At 43.8% G+C, this 15,775-nt stretch overlaps 1 protein-coding gene across 1 annotated transcript in view; it reads left to right on the plus strand.

Moving 5' to 3' along the window:
• mcm3 (minichromosome maintenance complex component 3) overlaps nt 1–7,496 on the plus strand; it is a 19,471-nt gene extending 11,975 nt beyond the window's left edge. The window contains exons 9-11 of the mRNA XM_070440316.1: nt 3,676–3,760; nt 4,019–4,112; nt 6,745–7,496. Coding sequence (XP_070296417.1) covers nt 3,676–3,760; nt 4,019–4,112; nt 6,745–6,943 — 378 coding nt within the window. The 3' untranslated portion in view covers nt 6,944–7,496. The remainder of the gene's footprint in view (nt 1–3,675; nt 3,761–4,018; nt 4,113–6,744) is intronic.
• Nucleotides 7,497–15,775: the final 8,279 nt, after the last annotated feature.

A 15,775-nucleotide genomic window follows, 5' to 3' on the forward strand; every position in this document is an offset into this window, starting at 1 on the left:
GAGAACAAGAAGTGGATGTACGACTAAGAAAAAATGTATTTACACAGTCAGACAGTCAGTTCAATTCTGATCTTTTGACACTAATTGGCTTTTGACCAATCAGAATCAGATTTTGGGCGAATAATTGGGCAAAAGATCTGAACTGGGCTGCCTGTGTAAACGCAGCCTAATGGTGTCTAAAGGACTCACCCTGGAGATGTCGGAGCCCAGCTGTTCCTGGCTTCTCAGCCTGGAGTACTCTTCGCCAATGTGATTGGCTGCTTCCTGGGTCAACGTAGGGGTCACACCTTTGGATGTGGATGTACTTCCTCATAAACTCCTTACTCACTATCTTCTCTCTAAACAACAGCAGCGTCCGTTAGCATGGCGACGGGTGCAGTGAGAGCCATGCTGTGTTTATATCATGCTGTGATGAGACGAGAGAGACGTAGAGTCTCCTCACCTGGGTGTGGTGTGTGTGTGTGTGTGTGTGTGTGTGTGTGTGTGTGTGTGTGTGGTGTGTGTGTGTGTGTGTGTGTGTGTGTATCTCCTCACCTGCGTCTTTGGTGCCGTGCAGCAAGTTGTGTGTTGTGTGTGTGTGTGTGTCTGTGTGTGTGTGTGTATCTCCTCACCTGTGGTTGTGTGTGTGTGTGTGGTGTGTGTGTGTGTGTGTATCTCCTCACCTGGCGTCTCTTGGTGCCGTGTAGCAAGTTTGTGTTTCTCGTAGACCTGCAGTTCTCCTGCTCCTCCTGAACTGAGTCAGGATCCTCAGTGGCCAGGATGTCTACTGACCCACCAAAGGCCATCGCTACGACACACACACACACACACACACACACACACACACAACACACACACAACACACACACAACACACACACACACACACCACCACACACCACACACACACACACACACACACACACACACACACACACACACACACACACACACAGCGAAGTACCGTAGGCTACAGTGACCTCTAAAAAGTATTGGGACAGTGATTGGTTCTGTCCTCCAGCACTTTGGATTTGAAACAATGACTGAGGTTAAAGTGCAGACGGACAGCTTTCATTTGAGAGTATTTTTCATCCACATCGGGTGAACCGTTTAGAAAGTACAGCACTTTGAGACAAAATTGATTACAGATAGTTACAGACACAAATAGCATACCACCAAGACATGCTAATCTCTCACCATTACAATAACAGAGAAGGTTAGCATTTTATATTCATACCACCAAGACATGCTAACTCTCTCGCCATTACAATAACAGAGAGGTTAGCATTTATATCATACCACCAAGACATGCTAACCTCTCACCATTACAATAACAGGAGGTTAGCATTTTATATCATACCACCAAGACATGCTAACCTCTCGCCATTACCAATAACAGGGGAGGTTAGCATTTTATATCATACCCAAGACATGCTAACCTCTCACCATTACAATAACAGGGGAGGTTAGCATTTTATATCATACCACCAAGACAGCTACCCCACCTGGGCCCCTTCCCCCACCTGGGACCCTCCCCTCCCTACTGGGACCCCTCCCCCTCCCCACCTGGGACCCCTCCCCCACCTGGTTAGCAGCCTTTGATAAAGCCAAGCACTAAAACATCTGATTCAGATAATAAAAGCCTTGATAAGTAGTCGTTGAATCAGGTTGAATCAGGTTGAATCAGGATGAATCAGGAATCAGGAATCAGGTGAATCAGGATGAATCAGGTTGAATCAGGATGAATCAGGATGAATCAGGTTGAATCAGGATGAATCAGGTTGAATCAGGATGAATCAGGTTGAATCAGGTTGAATCAGTTGAATCAGGATGAATCAGGTTGAATCAGGATGAATCAGGTTGAATCAGGCCTGCAGAACCAGTAGCTCTGAAGGACCAGGGCTGATGATCACTGGCATAGATCATTGTCTGTTTCACCAGAGAGAAACCTATCCTGCCACCTAGTGGTGTATCAGAGTGTTAACTGTCTCTGGTGGTACATCTGATCCTAGATCTGTGGTTAGTAGTAGTGTTACCTGTCCCTGGTGGTACATCTGATCCTAGATCTGTGGTTAGTAGTAGTAGTGTTACCTGTCCCTGGTGGTACATCTGATCCTAGATCTGTGGTTAGTAGTAGTAGTGTTACCTGTCCCTGGTGGTACATCTGATCCTAGATCTGTGGTTAGTAGTAGTGTTACCTGTCCCTGGTGGTACATCTGATCCTAGATCTGTGGTTAGTAGTAGTGTTACCGTCCCTGGTGGTACATCTGATCTAGATCTGTGGTTAGTAGTAGCGTGTTACCTGTCCCGTCCTGTTCGCGGGGGTCTCTGTATCGATGCATCCTGAGGACGTGGTCTGAGACTCTCTGTCCTGCTCTGATCCATGTGGTCCAACATAATGAAGAGCAGGTCAAACCGAGACAACAGAGAGTCCTGCAGACCATGTTCTCCATAGGAGTCTTATACGATCGTACTGGGGAGAGAGACGGAGGAGAGAAAGGGTTAGATAACTTCTAGAGAGAGTCCTGCAGACCAATGTTCTCCATAGGAGTCTTATACTGATCGTACTGGGGAGAGAGACGGAGGAGAGAAAGGGTTAGATAACTTCTAGAGAGAGAGTCCTGCAGACCAATGTTCTCCATAGGAGTCTTATACTGATCGTACTGGGGAGAGAGACGGAGGAGAGAAAGGGTTAGATAACTTCTAGAGAGAGTCCTGCAGACCAATGTTCTCCATAGGAGTCTTATACTGATCGTACTGGGAGAGAGACGGAGGAGAGAAAGGGTTAGATAACTTCTAGAGAGGAGGTCCTGCAGACCAATGTTGTCAGAGGTCTGGTCAAACTGAAAAAAGAGACAGAGAGACAGAGACAGAGAGAGACAGACAGACAGAGAGACCATTTCATTATTAATAATCTGTCCCTAGGCAGAGGAAAGTCAGGTTGTGGTAGAAGACAGCTTCTCCAAGTCTCTAAGACCAAAGTGTACTAACATGAGGAGATGGGAAGTTCTTTAAAAAGAAGGATAGGTTCATTTTACTGTTCATTGTAAACATGTTTTATACAAAGTGTTCGGACGCAATAAAAGGGAAGACATTCTGTCAAAGGTCAGAAGTTAAACTCACTCTTGCGTAGACGGGTTGGCAGCAGCGCACGAGCAGCGGGCGTTGAGCCTGGCATGGATACCAGCCTTGGCGATTGGTGACAGGCCCTGCTCCATCACCTCGTGGATGGCTGTACGGTCCATGTCGGACATCTTGTCAAACTCACGATACAGACCACGCCCCTGTCCCCCAGAACATCGCCCAGCTTCCAGACGACGCTCACCTGATGAGGAGGAGCAGAGTAGAGAGAGAGAAAGAGACGGGGGGAGCCCCATAATCACACCTCCACTAGTGTCCTTCTCCTCCGGGACCACCATCCCTTCCATCTCTTCCACATCAGGTCAACTAATCATGAAGCCGTTGACTAGATGAATCAGGAGAGCTAGTTCAGGGCTACAACAACATGTTGAAACTTCTGGGGGCCCCTGAGGAGAGGTTTAAAAACCACTGTTACAGAGGCCATTAACTAGCTCATTCCCTCTTCTGACGGATATTTGATCTTTGACGCGACGCTGTATGAATAAAGGGTTAAAGGGTTAAAACACAGGAGGGTAGATTTGTTTACACGTCGTCTAACCTGTGCTCTCTGTAATTCTGTGTTTGTAGGAGTCGCCGTGGTTCCCAGAGCAGCGAGGCCTACGACCCGTATGACTTCGCTGGAGAGAAGGACATCCCTGAGAGTAAGAGATACACATTTACCACCCTAATCTCACCCCATAGATTTATTTTTATTTAACTAGGCAAGTCAGTTAAGAACAAATTCTCATTTACAATGAATTCATTTTAAATAAGATTTTTTTCTTTAAAGACTTGCCTAGTTAAATAAAGGTTGAATAAAAAAAATAAACTCTACTATTAGAATAATATTTAAAAGTACATCCAACTCTCTAAATGCATGGCCCTGGTCTGACAATGAACTCTGTTTACCCCTTCCACAGTCCAGGCTGGCACGCCCAAGCCGGCAGAGGAGGAGCCTATGGATGCCCCTATCCCACCAAGCCAGGACGGACAGACGGAGGTGTCTGCAGACAGGTGGGTGGCAGTCGAGTAGTGTATAGGTGACAGCAAAATGGCGGACTTGATACCAGTGTGCTCAGATCTGTAGCTGAAATGGAACTATAGTCTAATATGAATGGAAGTATTCTCAACAAAAATATGATAACAACATGTAACGTGTTGGTCTCATGTTTCATGAGCTGAAATAAACGATCCCAGAAATGTTCCAGACGCACAAAAAGCTTATTTCTCTCAAATGTTGTGGCCAAATTTGTTTTACATCCCTGTTAGTGAGCATTTCTCCTTTTCCAAGACAATCCATCCACCTAAAAGGTGTGGCATATCAAGAAGCTGATTAAACAGCATGATCATTACACAGGTGCACCTTGTGCTGGGGACAATAAAAGGCTACTCTAAAATGTGCAGTTTTGTCACAAAACCCAATGCCACAGATGTCTCAAGTTCTGAGGGAGTGTGCAATTGGCATGCTGACTGCAGGAATGTCCTCCAGAGCTGGTGCCAGATAATTAAATGTTCATTTCACGACCATAAGCCTCCAATGCCATTTTAGAGAATTTGGCAGTACATTCCAATCGGCCTCACAACCGCAGACCACGTGTAACCACGCACAATCCTGAGGCCCGTTGTCGTGCCATTCATCTGCCGCCATCACCTCATCTTTTAGCATGATAATGCACGGCCACATGTCGCAAGGATCTGTACCCTGTTCCTGGAAGCTGAAAATGTCCCAGTTGTTCCATGGCCTGCAGACTCACCAGACATGTCACCCATTGAGCATGTTTGGGATGCTCTGGATCGACATGTTCCAGTTCCCGCCAATATCCAGCAACTTCGCACAGCCATTGAAGAGGAGTAGGACAACATTCCACCATCCACAATCAACAGCCTGATCAACTCTATGTGAAGGAGATGTGTCACTGCATGAGGCAAATGGTCACACCAGAGACTGACTGGTTTTCTGATCCACGCCCCTAGTTTAAAATAAAATATCTATGACCAACAGACCAGCATATCTCAAATCAAACTTTATTAGTCACGTACGCCGAATACAACAAGTGTAGACTTTAGCGTGAAATGCTTACTTACAAGCCCTTAACCAACAGTGCAGTTCAAGAAAAAGTTAAGAAAATATTGATCAAATAAACTAAAGTAAAAAAAATAAAATAAAAAGTAACACAATAAAATAACAATAACGAGGCTGTATACAGGAGGTACCAGTACCGAGTCAGTGTGCGGAGGTACAGGTTAGTCAAGGTAAGTTGTACATGTTGGTAGGGGTGAAGTGACTATGCATAGATAATAAACAGCGAGTAGCAGCAGTGTACAAAACAAATAGAGGGAGGGGTGAGGGGGTCAATGTAAATAGTCCGGTGGCCATTTTATTAATTGTTCAGCAGTCTTATGGGTTGGGGGTAGAAGCTATTGAGGAGCCTCTTGGTCCTGGACTTGGCGCTCCGATACCGCCGTGCGGTAGCAGAGAAAACAGTCTATAACTTGGGTGACTGGAGTCGCTGACAATTTTATGAGCTTTCCTCTGACACCGCCTGGTATAGAGGTCCTGGATGGCAGGAAGCTTGGCCCCAGTGATGTACTGGGCCGTACGCACTACCCTCTGTAGAGCCTTGCGGTCAGATGCCGAGCAGTTGCCATACCAGGCGGTGATGCCACAAGTCAGGATGCTCTCGATGGTGCAGCTGTAGAACCTTTTGAGGATCTGGGGTCCCATGCCAAATCTTTTCAGTCTCCTGACGGGGAATCGGTTTTCTTGTGCCCTCTTCACGACTATCTTGGTATGTTTGGACCATGATAGTTTGTTGGTGATGTGGACACCAAGGAACTTGAAACTCTCGACCCGCTCCACTACAGCCCCGTCGATGTCAATGATGGCGTGTTCAGCCCGCCTTTTCCTGTAGTCCACAATCATCTCATTAGTCTTGCTCACATTGAGGGAGAGAGTGTTGTCCTGGCACCACCCGGCCAGTTCTCGGACCACCTCCCTATAAGGTGTCTCATCGGTGTCGGTGATCAGGCCTACCACTGTTGTGTCGCCAGTCATGTGAAATTCATAGATTAGGGCCTAATGAATTTCTTTCAATTGTCTGAATTCCTTATATGAACTGTAATTTTAAAAAATTGGGGAAATTGTTGCATTTTTATATTTTTTGTTCAGTGTAATTAATTAATTTCCCCCCTCCCTGGTGCACCGCCACCTGCCATGAGGTTGCCTATCCAGAGAGCGCTGTAAATATTTTACATAATAATAAAAAATACATTTTTGACTGCTCTGAGGGTTGATCACTTAAATCTCGTGATCACTTAAATTGACTCTGAATTGCAGAATTGGGTTGCGAAGTCCATTTTTTTTTGTTTTATATCTATCTGTCTGTTTGGACTCTATTAATGCAGCTCCAGTTTTATGGTTTAATCTGTCGGGAAGAATTACAACAAGTACTGCATCTGAAATCATCTGAAATCAAATAGAGACATTCCATCTCTACTACACGTGTTTGTTTAGCTTTTAATGTGATAATTTCCTGTCATGAAAAGCGCTATTTTATTATTATGTAACCCACATAATGCTTTTATGTACCTCACATAGATAAGATTTTTCCTTAATTAATTTCTCTCTCTTCCTGTTGTTCTCCAGGCTGAAGGAGTTTAAGTCCTCCCTCCTGGAGGTGTTCCGTTCTGCACATGCTCAGTCCGTCGGTATGAACTCTCTGATGGAGAGCGTCAACAAGGACAGAGACGGCCCCTTCACCCTGACAGAGGTCCGGGCCGCCCTCGCTCGCATGCAGGACGACAACCAGATCATGTTGGCTGACGACATCATCTTCCTCATCTAAAGACCAAGGGGAAAACATCTTCTTCCTCATCTTAGACCAAAGTAAAGAAGAGGTGAAGGGAGAGGACAGAAGGAGATGAGTCTGAATGGAGAGTTTGTTTCCCATTTGAGACCAAGAAGGATGAGAAGGAATTCAGAAATAATTGAAGTGGATTTTGACTAGGTCTTTTGGGTCCACTCGCTTCTTCCAATTTGCCTTTTTTTGGGGGGGCAATAACCACTTATGGACTAAAAAGTAGTTGAAAGGATTATGGTTTTATTTTGTTGTAATGTTCGTAGGTTAATTCTTGGATCAGTTTCACAAAGTTTAGTTTCTTTGCTTTACTCATGTTTTAGCTACATATTATGGGATGTTCAAGGTCTGGTTACAATCACGAGTCTCCCTAGAGCATCTGCATCGTTTTATGCTTTCGGTTTACCGTTTTAATATTTCTTTTAAAGAAAAATACCTTTCTTGTATATATTGTTTTGTTAAAAGAAAAGGTTTTCATTGTAAAGGGTTGTCAACTGTAACAGTGCATCGAGATGGACAATAAAATGACTTTGATGTTGAACATTGTGATTGCTTGGACACTAGCAGCTTGTGCTAGGCTTTCATTCACACACACACACACACACACACAGCGAGAACACATCAGGGGACAGTGTGTCCCTTGCGGTCGATTTGATAATAGATCTGCATTTTATGCAAAGCGAAACCATTTCACGTCTATAAAACAGATGAACAATGCAGTGAGGTACAGCTGCCTGTGAAATGCGGTTTCACTATGTTGTACACTGGGGAAATCATAAGCTGTGGTTTTGATTGGGCAGATAAGGAACCCCGTAGCCTCGAGCCGAACCTCCATCCAGGCTAGTCTCTCTACACCCACGCCTGAGTCATCTCTCCTGAGCTGCATGCCCCAGCCCACTGCCTACCTCAACTCTCTCGCCTAACTCCGTCTAACCCCAGCCCACTGCCTACCTCAACTCTCTCGCCTAACTCGTCTATACCCCAGCCCACTGCCTCCTTTCAAAGTGAGTTTCCTCTATCGACCAATTCTTCCCCCAGCCACACCTGGCCTCTCCTCGACCTCTACCATCTACAGGTTCACACTGGCCCTCCTCGACCTCTACCATCTACAGGTTCCACATCTGGCCCTCCTCGACCTCTACCATCTACAGTTCCACATCTGGCCCCTCGACCTCTACCATCTACAGGTTCCACACTGGCCCCTGACCTCTACCATCTACAGGTTCCACACCTGGCCCCTCCTCGACCTCTACCATCTACAGGTTCCACACCTGGCCCCTCTATATACCATCTACAGGTTCCACACCTGGCCCCTCGACCTCTACCATCTACAGGTTCACACACTGGCTCTCCCTCAACCTCTACCATCTACAGGTTCCACACCCTGCCTCTCCTCGACCTCTACCATCTACAGGTTCCACACCTGCCTCTCCTCTACTACCATCTACAGGTTCCATACCTGCCTCTCCTCTATCTACCATCTACAGCAGGGGTGTCAGAGTCAAGGCCGCGGGCCACATCCGGCCCGCGAGAAGGTTTTTTACGGCCCCTGGGATGATCTTGATTTATTATTAGAACCGGCCCGCAGACGCGCAGCAAGCCGGCAGCCCGCAGATCTTTTACACGCACCAATACTACATTTCCCACAATGCAACGGTGACGCACCGAGCAGTAGGCTGCTTCATTTCAATATTTATTGGCACAGCAGTCGTCAGCATCACAGTAAAATTAACTTTCAGATACCCATCAAAAATGGCAAAACGGAAGGTGGACACTGAGAACGGGGGTTTCAAACAAGGTGGGAGTCGGAGTATTGTTCACGGAGGTAGCTGGAAAACCTGTGTGTCTTCTGTGTGGAGAAGTGTGGCGTTACTGAAAGAGTATAATCTGGACGACATTATGAAGAAACACGCGGACAAAAACAAGAATATGGACATGGAACAAAGGCTACAAAAGGCAGAGGAATTAAAACGAGGCCTCAAATCTGACACAGGCTCTGTTCAAAAAGCCAAATCACAAGGCCAGGCGTGTCAAGGCCAGTTTTATTTGGCAGAAGAGATCGTAAATCAGCCGGCCATTTACGGAGGGGATTTCATCAAAAACTGCATGATTAAAGTTTGTGACGAAGTTTGCCCAGAAAAAAGGCAACTCTTTTTAATTGAGTCTGAGCAGAAACACCATTGCCGTAGGTTTTTCAGTAGGTTCAATTAGGTTCACTAGACTATATGCGTCATTTAAAAATTTTTCAATGAACATTCGACAGTCCGGCCCTCGGCTTGTAGCTAAATTTTTTATTTGCCCTCCGTCCATTTGACTTTGACCCCCTGATCTACAGGTTCCACACCTGCCTCTCCTCTATCTACCATCTACAGGTTCCAACCCTGCCTCTCTCTACCTACCATCTACAGGTTCCACACCTGCCTCTCCTCTACCTACCATCTAGGTTCCATACCCTGCCCTCCTCTACCTACCATCAAAGGTTCCACACCTGGCCTCTCTTCTCTCACATCTTGAGTACCCCTGAGAATACATATTTCACATTAGTCTGTGAAGTTACCCCGGGTGCCAGTCTGTTTGTGCTAACTTTTTGTGGAGTGGATTGAGCACAAAACAGGTCTGGATTTCAGGCTAGTGTCAAATGTCCACTTCGATGTAAAGTGTTCCCTATATATCGACAAGTTATTTTGTCTTAGCTTGGGTCATGGTGGTGTTGAACAGTAAAAATAATCAACCACTTATGTATGTAGCTGTTATTTAAAAGCCTTCTGTATGTGCTATGTTATTTAAAAAACCTCTGTATGTAGCTATGTTATTTAAAAAACCTCTGTGTGTAGCTATGTTATTTAAAAAACCTCTGTATGTAGCTATGTTATTTAAAAGCCTTCTGTATGTAGCTATGTTATTTAAAAGCCTCTGTATTAGCTATGTTATTTAAAAGCCTTCTGTATGTAGCTATGTTATTTAAAAGCCTTCTGTATGTAGCTATGTATTTAAAAACGCTTCTGTATGTAGCTATGTTATTTAAAAGCCTTCTGTATGTAGCTATGTTTTTAAAAGCCTTCTGTATGTAGCTATGTTTTATTTTAAAAGCCTTCTGTAGTGTAGCTATGTTATTTAAAAGCCTGTTGTATGTAGCTATGTTATTTAAAAGCCTTCTGTATGTAGCTATGTTATTTAAAAGCCTTCTGTGTGTAGCTATGTTATTTAAAAGACTTCTGTATGTAGCTATGTTATTTAAAACCTGTAACGGCAGCCTTCCCTCTCTTCACGAGAAGAGAGGGTGTAACAGGGATCGGACCAAGACGCAGCGTAGCCAGTGCTCAACATGTTTAATAAAACGATAAACAGTGAACACTTAGAACGAATACAAATGTGGCAAACCGATACAGCCCTATCTGGTGCAGAGAAAACACAAAGACAGGAAACAACCACCCACAAACCCCAACACAAAACAAGCCACCTATATATGATTCCCAATCAGAGACAACACAAAACACCTGCCTCTGATTGAGAACCATATTAGGCCAAACATAGAAACAGACAAACTAGACACACAACATAGAATGCCCACCCAGCTCACGTCCTGACCAACACTAAAACAAGCAAAACACACAAGAACTATGGTCAGAACATGACAAAACCCTTCTGTATGTAGCTATGTTATTTAAAAGTATATAGTTTCCTCTGTTGTTAGTTTTCAGTATCATTTCAGCAGTTTCTATCAAACACAATACTCATCTCGAGCCATTAACAACAGCCAAGCCTTGCAGTCATTCTTTCCCATGACTAGGGGCCGTTGTTAGTTAGACCCAGAGCCATATATTCAGAGAGTTGGGACATTGAGGGTTCTACATTATGATGCATTAACATGACACTACAACATTCTATAGCAGCCATGTTAGAACCCCATTAACATGACACTACAACATTCTATAACAGCCATGTTAGAACCCCATTAACACTGAATGGGGAATATAAACATTAGCTATGAAACTGAATGTCTGGAATTAGAACAATATTCAAAATTCTAAAAGTGGGCCTAACTCTAAATATACCTGGTGGAAACCATCACTAGCCGACGTCCCCCCGATTGTGCATCCCTGCTCCTTAGAAGCTGCTGCCCCTATATACATAGACTTGGAATCACTGGCCACTTTAATAATGAACACTAGTCACTTTAATAATGTTTAAATAATGTTTACATACTGCTTTAATCATCTCATATATACAATAACAGTCAAAAGTTTGGACACCTACTCAGGGTTTTTATTTGTATTAATTTCTACATTGTAGAATAATAGCGAAGACATCAAAACTATGAAATAGCACATGTGGAATCATGTAGTAACCAAAAAAGTATTAAACAAATCAAAATATGTTATATTTGAGATTCTTCAAAGTAGCCAGCCTTTGCATTGATGACAGCTTTGCACACTCTTGGCATTCTCTCAACAAGCTTCATGAGGTAGTCACCTAGAATGCATTTCAATTAACAGGTGTGCCTTGTTAAAAGTGAGTTTGTGGAATTTCAATCGGTTGTGTTGTGAGAAGGTAGGGTTGGTATACAGAAGATAGCCCTATTTGATAAAAGACCAAGTCCATATTATGGCAAGAACAGCTCAAATAAGCAAAGAGAAATGACAGTCCATCATTACTTTAAGACATGAAAGTCAGTCAATCCGGAAAATTTCAAGAACTTTGAAAGTGCAGTCGCAAAAACCATCAAGCGCTATTATGAAACTGGTTCTCATGAGGACCGCCACAGGAAAGGAAAACCCAGAGTTACCTCTGCTGCAGAGGATACGTTCATTAGATTTACCAGCCTCAGAAATTGCAGACCAAATAAATGCTTCAGAGTTCAAGTAACAGACACATCTCAGCATCAGCTGTTCAGAGGAGACTGCGTGAATCAGGCCTTCCTTGGTCCAATTGCTGCAAAGAAACCACTACGAAAGGACACCAATAAGAAGAAGAGACTTGCTTAGGCGAAGAAACACGAGCAACAGACATTAGACCAGTGTAAATCTGTCGCTGTGTCTTTGTGAGACGTAGAACAGGTGAACAGATGGTCTTCGCATGTGTGATTCCCACCATGAAGCAAGGAGGGAGAGGTGTGATGGTGTGGGGGTGCTTTGCTGATGACAATGTTGGGGATTTATTTTGAATTCAAGGCAAACTTAACCAGCATGGCTACCACAGTATTCTGCAGCGATATGCCATCCCATCTAGTTTGCGCTTACTGGGAATGTAATTTGTTACAGGACAATGACAATGACCCAACACCTCTCCAGGCTGTGTAAGGGATATTTGACCAAGGAGAGTGATGGAGTGCTGCATCAGATGACCTGGCCTCCACAATCACCCGACCTCAACCCAATTGAGATGGTTTGGGATGAGTTGGACCGCAAAGTGAAGGAAAAGCAGCCAACAAGTGCTCAGCATATGTGGAAACTCCTTCCAGACTGGTGGAAAAGTATTCCAGGTCAAGCTGGTTGAGAGAATGCCAAGAGTGTGCAAAGCAGTCATCAAGGCAAAGGGTGGCTATTTTGAAGAATCTCAAATATAAAATACATTTTGATTTGTTTAACACTTTTTTGGTTACTACATGATTCCATATGTGTTATTTCATAGTTGTGATGTCTTCACTATTATTCTACAATGTAGAAAACAGTACAAATAAAGTAAAACCCTTGAATGAGTAGGTGTCCAAACTTTTCACTGGTACTGTATATATTTGTATTCTATTCTACTATATTTGAGTCAATGCCACTATGCTCAATTAATATTTATATATTTCTTAATTCCATTCTTAACTTTTAGATGTGTGTGTATTGTTGTGAATTGTTAGATACTACTGCACTGTTGGAGCCGGGAACACAAACATTTCACTACACCCACTATAACATCTGATTAATATGTGTATGTGACCAATACAATTTCATTTGACCCCGATGGTGTCTCCATAGTTTCGGTTCCGTTTTCAGTCTCTTGACTGAGTGATGCTGAGTTGTTCTGAGAAAGCGATCAGCGTTTCTGTGACCTGGATAGAGAGGAGTGGGTGGACAGTGTCTTCTTCCCAGGGTTCCATTTGAGACACTGCCAGTGTGTCTGAAGATGGTGCATCTTTACAGGATCCACCTCTGTCTGCTTCCTCTCAGTCATAGAGACAGTATTCTGTTGTCTGCTTCCTCTCAGTCATAGAGACAGTATTCTGTTGTCTGCTTCCTCAGTCATAGAGGACAGTATTCTGTGTCTTGTTGCTTCCTCCAGTCAGATGACACGTAATTCTGTTTGTGTCCTGCTTCCTCAGTCCAAGAGCAGTACTGTGTGTCTGTTTAGCAGAGACAGTTATTCTGTTTGTTTCCGCTTCCTCTCAGTCTAGAGACAGTATTCTGTGTCTGCTTCTCTCTAGTCATAGAGACAGTATTCTTTGTTGTCTGCTTCCTCTCAGGTCATAGAGACAGTATTTCTGTGTCTGCTTCCTCTCAGTCATAGAGATCAGTTTGTTGTGTTCTGCATATCCTCTCTAAGTTCAGTAGACAGATATTCTGTTGTTTGCTTCTCTCAGTCATAGAGACAGTATTCTGTTGTCTGTCTTCCTCAGTCATGAGAGACGTATTCTGTTGTCTGCTTCCTCAGTCATGAGACAGTATTCTGTTGTGTCTGCTTCCTCACAGTCATAGAGACATGTTTCATCGTGTCTGCCTCCAGCATAGATGCGTTCTTGTTGTTCCTCTCAGTCATAAGAACAGTTTTGGCGCTCCTCTCATCATAGATTGACAGTATTCTGTTGTCTGCTTCCTCCAGTCATAGAGACAGTATTCTTGTTGTCTGTCTCTTTTCTCTTCTCAGTATAGAGACAGTCGTTGGTTGCCCTCCTCAGTCATAGAGGACAGTATTCTGTGTGTCTGTCCTCTCTCTCAGGTCATAGTATGACAGTATTCTGTTGTTGCTTCCTCTCAGTCATAGAGACAGTTCTTCATCATGACGTTTGTTGCTGCTTCCTCTCAGTCATAGAGACAGTATTATGTTGTCTGCTTCCTCTCAGTCATAGAGATCAGTATTATGTTGTCTGCTTCCTCTCAGTCTTATTATATTTGACGTTATTTCTGTTGTTCTGCCTTCCTCTCAGTCATAGAGAAGTATTATGTTGTCTGCTTCCTCTCAGTCATAGAGACATGATTCGTTGTTTTGCTTCCTCTCAGTCATAGAGACAGTATTTGTTGTCTGTCTTCCTCTCAGTCATAGAGACATATTTCTGTTTGTTTGCTTCCTCTCAGTCATAGAGACAGTTTTTTCTGTTGTCTGCTTCCTTTTAGTCATAGAGACAGTATTCTGTTGTCTGCTTCCTCAGTCATAGAGACAGTATTCTGTTGTGTCTTGCTTCCTCCTCAGTCATAGAGACAGTAATTTGTTTGTCTGCTCCTCTTCAGTCATAGAGACAGTTTCTGTTGTCTGCTTCCTCACAGTCATGAGCCAGTATTCTGTTGTTCTGCTTCCTCAGTCATAGAGACAGTATTCTGTTGTCTGCTTCCTCTCAGTCATAGAGACAGTATTCTGTTGTCTGCTTCCTCTCAGTCATAGAGACAGTTCTGTTGTCTGCTTCCTCTCAGTCATAGAGACAGTATTCTGTTTGTCTGCTTCCTCTCAGTCATAGAGACAGTATTCTGTTGTCTGCTTCCTCTCAGTCATAGAGACAGTATTCTGTTGTCTGCTTCCTCTCAGTCATAGGACAGTATTTGTTTGTCTGCTTCTCTCAGTCATAGAGACAGTATTATGTTGTCTGCTTCCTCTCAGTCATAGGAGACAGTATTCTGTTGTCTGCTTCTCTCAGTCATAGAGACAGTATTTATGTTGTCTGCTTCTCTCAGTCATAGAGACATGTATTCTGTTGCTGCTTCCTCTAGTCATAGGGACAGTTTATGTTGTCTGCTTCCTCTCAGTCATAGAGACAGTATTCTGTTGTCTGCTTCCTCTCAGTCCATAGAGACAGTATTCTGTTGTTTGCTTCCTCTCAGTCATAGAGACAGTATTCTGTTGGTCTGCTTTGCAGTCATAGAGACAGTTTCTGTTGTCTGCTTCCTCACAGTCATAGAGACAGTCTGCTGTCTGCTTCCTCTCAGTCATAGAGACAGTATTCTGTTGTCTGCTTCCTCTCAGTCATAGAGACAGTATTCTGTTGTCTGCTTCCTCTCAGTCATAGAGACAGTTCTGTTGTCTGCTTCCTCACATCATAGAGACAGTATTCTGTTGTGTCTGCTTCCTCTCAGTCATAAGAGACAGTATTCTGTTGTCTGCTTCCTCTCAGTCATAGAGACAGTATTCTGTTGTCTGCTTCTCTCAGTCATAGAGACAGTATTCTGTGTTTTGCTCCTCTCGTCATAGAAGACAGTATTCTGTTGTCTGCTTCCTCTCAGTCATAGAGACAGTATTCTGTTGTCTGCTTCCTCTCAGTCATAGAGACAGTATTCTGTTGTCTGCTTCTCTCAGTCATAGAGACAGTTCTGTTCTGCTTCCTCTCAGTCATAGAGACAGTATTCTGTTGTGTCTGCTTCCTCTCAGTCATAGAGACAGTATTCTGTTGTCTGCTTCCTCTCAGTCATAGAGACAGTTTCTGTTGTCTGCTTCTCTCAGTCATAGAGACAGTATTGTTGTGTCTGCTTCCTCTCAGTCATAGAGACAGTATTTGTTGTCCTGCTTCTCTCAGTCTAGAGACAGTATTCTGTTGTCTGCTTCCTCATCAGTCATAGAGACAGTATTCTGTTGTCTGCTTCCTCTCAGTCATAGAGACAGTTTCTGTTGTCTGCTTCTCTCAGTCAT

This window comes from Salvelinus sp. IW2-2015, unplaced genomic scaffold (assembly GCF_002910315.2).
Source record: "Salvelinus sp. IW2-2015 unplaced genomic scaffold, ASM291031v2 Un_scaffold2413, whole genome shotgun sequence".
Lineage (NCBI taxonomy): Eukaryota > Metazoa > Chordata > Actinopteri > Salmoniformes > Salmonidae > Salvelinus > Salvelinus sp. IW2-2015.